Raw genomic sequence first — 10493 nt, forward strand, 5'->3', positions numbered from 1 at the left:
ACACACTCATAAACATTCACACACGCTTATATACTCACACTCACACACGCATTCTCACCCACACACACACACACATAAACACACACACATTCACACAGACACTCATACACTCACTAGCATACACAAACTCACACAACACTCGTATACACATACACACACACAGCCCCCCGCCTCCCCCCATCTTTCCACCCGCTGAAGCCTTTGCTCTCCCAGTTGGATCCAGCCTCCTGCTCTGAGGGGGTTAGACTCTCAGCATCTCACTCCATGTTCCTCTCATGCCTTCCCTGTGGGCTCCTTGCCTCCGAGTTCCAATCACTCCATGCCCTGCTGGGCCTCCCCACCCGGCCCTTTATCAGAAACCTGCCAAACCCCCTTGTACCACATAAACCCACTTCCCTCTCCCCTTCCCTGTCTCCTCTTGCAAATCGCCTGTCTCTGAAACCCACAGCCGCTCGGACTTCCAGACATCCATGTTTCTGACTTTTCCAAACTCCTGAAACACCTGTTTGTGGAAGCCATTCACACACACACACACACACACACACACACACACACACACACACACACACACACTCGCTCAGGATCCAGGCCCCAGGGACAGCTCAGAGAAAACCCCCTGGCATAGCATTACGGAACCTCACTCCCTTTCCACGTGCTCCCTCTAACAGGCTCCAGGAATTCGTCCCAGAACACTTTCTGCTCCCGTTGTCAGAGAGAGTGGGCCTGTGGCAGGGGTCAGGCAAACTGGATCCCCTAAGTACAAAGAGATGCCAGTTTCTTGGTTTTTTTTTTTTTGAATCCCAACTTCATTCCCTTTTTTGAGGTCACAGATTAAAGTACGGCCAGTTGGGTTTGGTCTCCCTTTTGCCTGGTGCAGTGTGTGTTGAAACAGAGGCCCCCAGCAAGGCAAGGACTCACAGCCCATACCACCATTTCCCGTCTCCACAGGAAGCTCAAGAGCCCCCTGGGTGCTCACTGATCCCAGGTGGGTCTTGCTAAATCCACTTTTCTCCCTCCTTGTCCGTTCGGTCCCTGAAAGGACCCTACGGTCCTCCTGGCTCCTCGTGGGGACAGCAGAGCAGCAGGAGGGATGAAATGGCAGCACTGTGTGGGCCTTGGAGGGCCCTGCCAGGTCCTCCCTGAGTGCCCGCGGCTCCTCCACTCCTGCCAGGAACTTAACACAGATGCTCATCTGTCAGCCGAGCAGAATCAGACACAGTTCAAAGGCCCTCGAGGAAATAAGCTGGGGCCAAAGGCGAAAACAGCAGTGGAGGTGATTTGGGGTTCAAAGCCCAGAGGTCCCTGGGAACAGGCAGGCTGGGAGGTCCAGACAAGCTGCACAAAGGCAGGGCTGCCTGGGCATCAGACTGGGCAGAACTAGGGAGCCACCATGACCTCCCAGATGGACTCACAAACTGGACCCCTTCAGCGCCAGGCCCAGCTGAGGTCCCCGCTGGCTCCCAGGCCTGCCCTCTGCTTTGGGACGATGGACCCCACCACTCTCCCCAGACCCCAGCTGAGAGGTGACCGTGAGCGTCTCAAGGACTCGGGCATGAGGCCCAGGGTCGTATGGCCAGGCAGCCCGATTTCCACGGAGGATGAGAAGGCACGGAAGTTCTGGCGTCCCCATCAGACAGGGCCCAGAGCAGAGGAGCAGCGACGCGGAGGGCAGGCTATGACCCAGGCTGGGTCAGGACCACCTTCTGCACCTCGGCACCATGGGGAGTGGTGCTGGGCACTACTGAGCTTGGCTCTGGCCAAGAGGAAGTTTCCACAAACCTTTCCCTGGCCCGGAAGGAAGGACCGAAATACCATCGCTGTGGTCTCAACGCACCCTGGCCACGTGGGCTCTGAGAGGGCATGGGGCGTTGAGGTGGTGCTCCAACCCTGAGCTGAGTCCCTTTCTCCCCGGGTCCCTGGGGACTACCGGGACCCCCTGGTGAGGAGCTGCGAAGATGCTGCCAGGAAGCAGGCGGCCTGGAGAAAGGGCTTCTTAATCCCCCTCTAGCCGAGCCGGAACGCGCCGTGTCCCCTTCCCAGCCCTCGCCGGAGCAGCAGGCGCGCCTGGCCGGGGTAATTGAAAGGAGCAGATGAGCAGAGCGTGTGTTCGCTCCCCCACCTCTGCCGCCCCACGGGGGCTGCGGAGAAATGAAAACTAATCAAATTACACCCACCGGCCTCCCCTCCCCGAGCACACGAGCTGCCCGGGGCCTGGGGCAGCAGCGGGCTGGGCGGGGTGGGGCGGGGGGGGGGGCAGAGGGGGGCAGAGGGACGGGAATCGCATCTAATCCACTGGAACCATCTTGATGTGTAGCAACAGCTTAGAGAAGCTCAGGTTTCCGCGGTGTTGGCTATATTTATCTCTGGTTCCATGCCAGGCGGGAGGGTTTAAATGGCACCCAGCAGTTGGCGTGAGGGGCTCCAGGAGTGTGGGGACCGGTGGCAGCAGTGCGCCTTTCCCGACCCCATGGAGCTGTACGAGACCCCCTCCTACTTCTACCAGGAGCCCCACTTCTACGACGGGGAGAACTACCTGCCCGTCCACCTCCAGGGCTTCGAGCCGCCCGGCTACGAGCGGACGGAGCTCAGCCTGAGCCCCGAGGCCCGCGGGCCCCTGGAAGACAAGGGCCTGGGCACCCCCGAGCACTGCCCGGGCCAGTGCCTGCCGTGGGCGTGCAAGGCGTGCAAGAGGAAGTCGGTGTCGGTGGACCGGCGGCGGGCGGCCACGCTGCGCGAGAAGCGGCGGCTGAAGAAGGTGAACGAGGCCTTCGAGGCCCTCAAGCGCAGCACCCTGCTGAACCCCAACCAGCGGCTGCCCAAGGTCGAGATCCTGCGCAGCGCCATCCAGTACATCGAGCGGCTGCAGGCGCTGCTCAGCTCCCTCAACCAGGACGAGCGCGACCTCCGCTACCGGGGTGGCGGACCGCAGCCAGGGGTGAGTGCCCCAGCGGGGGGGGCTGTGCCAGGCAGGGGGTGCGGGGAGCTGCCAGGACCCCCTCTTTGACTTCCTGGGTCCCAGGTCCCTTCCAGACAAGATCAAAGTGGTGAGCCAGGGCGCTGCCTTCCCCGGAGGCAAGAGCAAGCCCGGAGACAGCTGGGTGGTGGTGAGGATGACTCCCAGGCCTGGGGAGAGGGCCTGGAGAGCAAGGATAAAGGCGTTGTGCCCCTCGGGGCTCCCTCTGCACCGCCTCACCCCATCCTGGGGGTGGCCAGGCAGAGAGAAGCTCCACTGGCTCTCACGAATTCGAGAGACATCAGCTGGGTGGCCAGGCACGCTGCGTCCTTCACCCAAACACAGGTGCCTTGGAACCGGGAGTCCTGGGAGGGCAGAATCGCCACCCCAGGAGGAGACCAGGAAAAGCCGGGAATTCGGGGGCTCCGGAGTCAGGCGGGGCTAGGGGAGGCGCTGGGGCCAGGACGACCGACAGCCGGCACACCCCCTCCCCAATTCCCCCACAGGTGCTTCTGCCCACTGGGACTGGACACACAGACCCCACCAGGAACGGCTCTGCCCTGACCTTGGGCCTTGGCCCTGTCTTGCAGGTGCCCAGTGAGTGTGGCTCTCACAGTGCCTCCTGCAGTCCGGAGTGGGGCAGTGCACTGGAGTTCGGCCCTAACCCAGCAGGTAAGGGGGGCTCAGACCCCGCGGTCCCCTCGGTCCCCTCCGTCCTTCCTCCCAGTCTCTGCTCTTACCTGGCTCCTCGCTCCAGTCCTCAGCCTTCAGCCCCTTCGGGGAACTGCATAAGCCCGGGGCCAAACAGCGAGCCCCCATGTCTCCCTGGAGCCCCGCTAAGGAGCAGTAGGGGTTTCCCGCGGTTCCTAGGCTGATGGCCGGTGGCTGACCTTCTCCTCCTGGAGGAGACTGATTGTCCCTGCTGCCCCAAGGGTCCCTGGGAATGAGTCAGGGCTATAAGTGGGGCCAACAGGAGGATTCGCCGTCCTGGCTGCGGCAGGAATAGCAGCGCTCAAACTCTGAGGCTTCGAGGGCAGCCCAGAGCCGAGGCCCGTTTCCCGTGGCATCGGGAGACACTTGGGCAGTGGAGTCGGATTCCTGAGTTTTGCTCATCTGGAAAATGTGCACCCCCACCGTATCCCCCCCACAAAGGGCTCCTTGCCCCTCCCCGCTGCTGGTCTCAACCCCCCTCGTCCCCCCAGCTCACGCGTCCCCCTTCTCCCGACAGATCACCTGCTCTCAGCCGACCCCACGGACGCGCACAGCCTGCACTCGCTCACCTCCATCGTGGACAGCATGGCCGTGCAGGACATCTCGGCAGCCTTCCCAGAGGAAGCCATGCCCAACTGAGATTGTCTGCCAGGCCAGCCCTCCCCGAGGGCCCCCGGAGCTGGCCACGGTTGCCACCCCTTCGCAGCAGGGGCCTCCTAAGCCAGGCTGTCTTGAGGCCAGGAAGACCGCCCTGGGCTGTGAGATGCCAGCCCGACCCCTCCTCACCCAGAGAGGGGAGGGGCACTCTCAATTACCTGACTCCTTAGCGCAGGGGGAGCCCCGTTCCCAGGGAATAAAGCGGAGGGGGCAGGGTACCCCTTGTGTATGCCCCCCCCCCAGCTCAGGGCAAACTCAGGTGCCTCCCTTGAATCCCAACGCCTCCTCCAACCCCACCCTCTCAAAAGAAACCGTGTGAGAGATGAGACAGAGCAGCAAACACCTCTCCTCGTCTCTCCCCGTCCCAGTGGCTGGGCTGGACCTGCCCTGAATCCAGAGAGAAGAGAAGGAGAGGAAGAAGTTTCTGTTCCCAAGTCCCGGGGGGCCAAGCTTTTGCAGTGAATTTTGGGAACCTTCCAGACTTTTCCTGTTCTGTTCTGTCATGTGTGTTGTTTGTAAAGCTGCCATCTGACCAAGGTCTCCAGTGCTCATGATGTGTTCTGGAGACAGGCAGGAGGGGTGGGACGGGGGGGGGGGGGCTCTAGGGTGATTTTTTTTTGTTGTTGTTAACTAAGCATAGTGTGGTTTTGCCATTGTTTTTGTAATATTTTGTTTTTGCTAACTTATTTGGATTTCTTTTTTAAAAAAATGAATAAAGACTGGTTGCTAAGGAGTGTGGTGATGGTGTAGAGGGAGGGAATGGGGGGGGGGTCCTGTCGTTCCAGTCTCGGGTGCTTAGACACGCCCGAGGGGAGGGGCTTCCAAGGATTGATGGCGAGGGGTTAAAAATAGGAGGACAACTCATTGTTTGGGCCACTGGACACCGGAACTCTGCTTTTTGGATCGCTATAAAGGATGGCAGCAGGTTGGAGACAGCCTCTTAGGCATAGGGGAAAGTCGCCAAGACTCCCATTGTCTGAAGTTCAGAGAAGTCACTGGTGTTGCTCCTTGGAGCCCCCCACCCCAACCCTCTCCCCCATCTCGTCCTCCTCTCTGGTGTGAGATGACCAGGAGTCCTGAAAGTAATTGGGGGGATTAAATCAGAGACCCTGGGCAGACACTGTCAGTTGTAAGCCAGCCTGTCCATTCCTCCAGGAGGTAGGGGATTCTGGCCCTCAGAGGAGGAAGACCCTTCACTAGTGGGTGCTCCCAATGGTTGATCCAAGGAAGAGAAGCTGGGTTCATTTATATGGGATACCATTCTCCAGAGACAGGCATGCTGTGGCGTCCGGACACTGGCCTTGCCTGTGTCTGACCTGGGTTCGCCCCACATGGTCCCCTGAGCCCTACCAGGAGTGATTCCTGAAACAGAGCCAGGAGTCAGCCCTGAGTACCGCCAGGTATATCTCTCCCCCCCTGCACCCCAAAAAAGAAAAGAAATTCAATAAGGATTAAGGTGGGGTTGAGTCAGGAGCTAGAATCTGTCTGGATCTACCATAATCATTTACTAAAAGTTCTATTTATCCCAATTGCTATGGGCCACAAAGCTCTAATTTATTGCAAAATTTAAGTATTGGAATAATGGGTCAAAGAGATAGTCCAGGGGTTAAGGCACTTGGCTTGCCTCGGTTGAATCCCCAGCACACACGGTCCCCCGAGCACGTGTCGACCAGGAGTGGTCCCTGAGTTCATGGCCAGGAGTAAGCCCTGAGCACAGCCAGGCATGGCCCAACGCCCTCCCCCAAAGTTTTGGGAGTCTGGGGGTTCAGAAGAAGGGACAACGCCAGTGCTTCCAACCCTCCGGGTTCTTACCAGTGGACTCAGATGGGAGCTGGAGCCCAGGGTCCAAGGCCTTTTCTGCACTGGCTCCAGGCTCAACCGGGGCTTCCTCCACCTACACACCCGACTTTCTCCTGAAGAGGGGCTTCCATACACGGCCCCTTAAGATGTGTCTCCCCAGCCCCAACTCCCTGTGGAGGGCCCTCCCCCATCTGCACACCCCAGCCACCGCCAGTGGGGCGCCTCCTGGGTCTCGGCTGTCCCCTTTGTAGGATTTTCTCCTTGAGTTTGTGTTATTTTTTTAAAATGTCATTGCTAGAGGAAATCTTTTTTTTTTTAAATATCTGTATTTTGGGGCTGGAGTGATAGTACAGAGGGTAGGGCGTTTGCCTTGCATGCGGCCGACCTGAGTTTGATTCCCAGCATCCCATATGGTTCCTTGAACTCCGCCAGGAATAATTCCTGAGTGCATGAGCCAGGAGTGACCTCTGTGCATCGCCAGGTGTGACCCAAAGGGCAAAAAAAAATCTGTATTTGATTAAATCGCCATAATTGGCAAGGTTATTGACAGTTGATTTTTAGACATGCAGTCTTTCTGCACCTGTCCCCCACTCCCCCAGCGTCAGCGTCCCTCCCCCGGGGTTCCCAGGTTTCCTCCCCACTCCCAAATTTTTGTTTTGTTTTTCTGGATCATACGTAGCAGTGCTCAGGGCTTACTCCTGGCTCTGTGCTCAGGAATCACTCCTGGCAGGGCTTGGGATTGGACCCAGGCGTGCTGTGGGCAAGCAGGTGCCCTACCCGCTGTACTAACTCTCCCGCGAGTTTGTGTCATTTTGAGTCTTGAAAGGGAGGGGAGGGAACCCTAGGCCAGTGCATGGCTTTTAGCTCCTTGTCTCACTGTCAGAGTGTTGTGGGGACACTGTCGTTCCACCTTTATTCCCAACAAGAACCCCAAGTTACACCTTCCAAGGAGTGTCTGTCCACTCAAGGGCAGACCTGACCCTTCAGGGGTCCTGCTTCTTACTGGGGACTTGGGCTGGCCAAGTAGGGGACTCATCTCTCTTGAAGAGTTGATGTATATTCATGGCGGGGGGAGGCGGAGGTACACCTCGATGGTGTTCAGGGCTTACTCTTGCCTCTGCACTCAGGAATTACTCCTGGCAGTGCTCAGGGAACTATATGGAGTCCTGGGGATGGAACCTGGGTCAGTCGTGTGCAATGCAAATACCCTGCACCTATATTATAGCTCTGACCCCCTGATGTGTATTTTTTATTATTATTTTTGGGTCACACCTGGCGATGCACAGGGGTTATTCCTGGGTCGCATTCAGGAATTACTCCTGAAGGTGCTCAGGGGACCATATGGGATGTTGGGAATCGAACCTGGGTTGGCCACGTGCAACGCAAACGCCCTACCCGCTGTGCTATTGCTCCAGCCCCCTGATATGTATTCTTAAGCCCACCAGTTACAACTATGGAAAATGGGTTCATTTTTGTCATCTGCTGAGAACAAAGAGCCGTCAGCCATCACTGTAGAAGCAGTTGCTTCTAGCACTGTCAGGGGCCATCACTGTCCCCCTCCTTACACAGTCCTGACGACTCCCACCAGAGAGAAACTAGATAGTTGCTGGGAGCTCATATGTGTAAATGGCAAGTTTTGCAAAAGCCTGATCCACTATCTTCACAAAATAAGCAATTGTCTTCAAAGCATCATGGGGCCTTCCTTCAACAAACAAAGGCTTAGCTTGGACAACTGCATTAGAAAAGATTCCAATTAATGGTAGTTCGACAGGAAATTAGCTTAGAGTGGGTCTCCTGTGGCAGTCCCTACACTAAATCTAACCCGGTTAATCAACTCTTGCCTAATAATGGACTTCAGGGAATTGGCTAGAATGAAAGCATGAGAATTACTCGTAATCAGCACGCTAGTGTGTTTAGACAATTAGTGTGGATGCTGGGATGCTTGAAGAGCTACTTATCTCCCTCCCACATTCTTAGGCATCTTATTTCTCACAGTAATCTATTTGGCACAGCCTGGAGACCCTCTCCGGGAAGTGCTTAGGTGCTGGGTGGTGCTCGGGATCAAACCCAGGGCTCCGGCATGTAAATCATGGGTGCCAGCCCCTGGGTCATCTCTCCAGATCCCTGGAGACCCTTTTCAAGAGGAGCAGGTACAAGAGTTGGTTGGACCAGCTTACAGAAGGTGGTGCTGGGAGCACTGGAGGTGAGAACTCAGGTGCCCTTCGGCTCTGGCATGTTTTATGAATAGAATATCCTTCCCGTCCCAGCCCTTGGATTTGTCTAGGTTCCCAGTTTCTGGGCTCCAGGTGGGAGCAGAGATGGTGATGAGCTAGTGTCAGGAAGAGGAATGGAGGCTCCAGACGAACTAGGGTGCGAGGGGACCCACCCAAGGTCCAGATCAACACCCCATGTTGCCGCCCCACTATAACACGGCCTCACCCTGCTGGGAACACTCAAGGGAAGAACCCCCGATTCTTCTTTCTTTTCTATAAATGTTCACAAGAACCTAATGATGGGGTCTCCTCTCCAGCTCAGCATGTGCAAAATCAAAGGCACTTTTCCACCAAAGTTTACTTGTGGGGTTTTCTTTCCCATCAGCCTGTCCATTCTATGTCCCCCCTGTCAGCAGCATGGGGAAACTGAAGTTTTTCTGGGCACCTTCATGCTCATTCCTGTAGCCTGCTGCCCATGGCGGCTCTGCAGGTACACAGGTCGGGACAACACGGTCCATGTGCCCTCTCTGGCCTAAATCCTGACTTCTCCGAGGCTCTGCCATTTTTGGTTCATAGATCTGAGGACACTGTTATCTTGGACACGATCTGAGAGTCCATGGGGCATTACCCTCTCTCTCATGCATGCATTATGTACATGTCTACCCAAAGATCACAGAAGCCAAGAGCTGTAGAAGCAGGACATGTGCAGTTTGGAAAGGAGTTGAGGGGGTCAAGGACTGGAGGTCATTTGAAGGAAAAGCAGCATGTGGGATTTTTTTTTTGGGGGGGGGCGTCACACCCAACAGTGTTCAAGTCCTCTTAGTCCTCAAGTCCTCAAGTCCTTCAGGGGCTTACTCTTGACTCTGCGCTTAGGGCTCACCCCTGAATGTGCTAACGAGACCATGTGGGGTGCCAAGAATTGAACCCAGGACATTTTTGTGCAAGGCAAGAGCCCTACCCACCATACTGTCTCTAGCCCAGGAGAAGCAGCATTGGTTAAGCACGCCTGACACTTCTCAGAAGTTTTAACGTACCTGATGTGGGGAAGGGCAAGGCCAGGAAGACCCAGGTTTGAGTCTCTCCTTCCAGCTGAGAGATCTTGGCTTTACTGGTTTCAGTGATGAGCATGGTAATCCCAGGATTACGAGGATCCAGAGAGCTACACTGAGCCTGCTTAGGACTGGGCCTGGCACACTCGTTCTCACTGTACTTTACTTAACAATAGATCTCTAATGAGTACTGGCTTTATTTAATAATAACACTTATGGAAATCCTGTGAGATAAGCTCGAGTCATTATGTGTTCAGTCATGTTCCAGTAGGGGTGTGGAACAAAGACTCTAGTGGGGAATCTTCCATATACATAGCCACCCCCCCGCCCCCGAAGCAGACAGGAGCGAGCACTGACCCCACCCTGGGCCAGCATGCTGGGGGAAGGGGGATCCAGTTCTGTAGGGGGAGGAAGGAGAAGGGCAGGCCCCTTGGGTGGCTGCAATGGCAAGGCAAGGACAACAGTCCTGAGGGCTTCCTCTCAGTGACGGGGTCACCTGGCCCCATCACTGCCCAGAGGACTTGAACCCAGTGGGACAGGGCAAAGCCAGGGGGACACAGAAACCAGGACCTAGGGCTCCTGCTGTGATGCCAAGGAGAAGGGCCTCTGGTCAAGAGCGGAGGGAGCTGATCCAAGTGGAACCAGGGCGTGCACTGACCAGAGGGCACTTGGGAGCCCTCGCTCAGGCCCAGAAGAATCAAAGCAAGAAGCATGGCCCCCTGGAACAGAGGAAGAAGAGAAAGGAAGGCCCAGAGAGATTGCACAGTGGGTAGGGCACTTGCCTTGCACAAGGCCATCTCGGGTTTGGATTCCTGGTTTGATTAAATCAAAAATTAATACATAAAAGTTAAAAAAGAGAAGGAAACCAAGCCCAGCACCAGGGACGCCTCATTCCTCCTCTCCCTCCACTTCCTGCCACACGTCACCCCCAGGTCAGGCCTAACACAAATGGTTTTATTACAGTTTTTCTGTGGGAAGCCCACATCTGGCAGTGCTCAGGGCTTACTCCTGGTTCTGTGCTCAGGACACACAGGATAGAGGATGGAGCCATAGGTGGTGCTGGGGATGGAACCCGGGTCAGCTTCATGCAAAGCCACAAGCCCTCCCCAC

General features: G+C 56.4%; 1 protein-coding gene across 1 annotated transcript; it reads left to right on the forward strand.

The window, feature by feature from the left end:
* The first annotated feature begins 2467 nt into the window (after positions 1-2467).
* MYOG (myogenin) lies at positions 2468-4303 on the forward strand. Its single transcript, XM_056110667.1, has 3 exons — positions 2468-2935; positions 3544-3625; positions 4182-4303. Exons 1-3 carry the CDS (start codon positions 2468-2470, stop codon positions 4301-4303), a joined length of 672 nt encoding a protein of 223 aa, XP_055966642.1.
* The last annotated feature ends 6190 nt before the right edge of the window (positions 4304-10493 follow it).

Source organism: Sorex fumeus, unplaced genomic scaffold, assembly GCF_029834395.1.
Source record: "Sorex fumeus unplaced genomic scaffold, SorFum_2.1 ptg000010l, whole genome shotgun sequence".
NCBI classification, from domain to species: Eukaryota; Metazoa; Chordata; class Mammalia; order Eulipotyphla; family Soricidae; genus Sorex; species Sorex fumeus.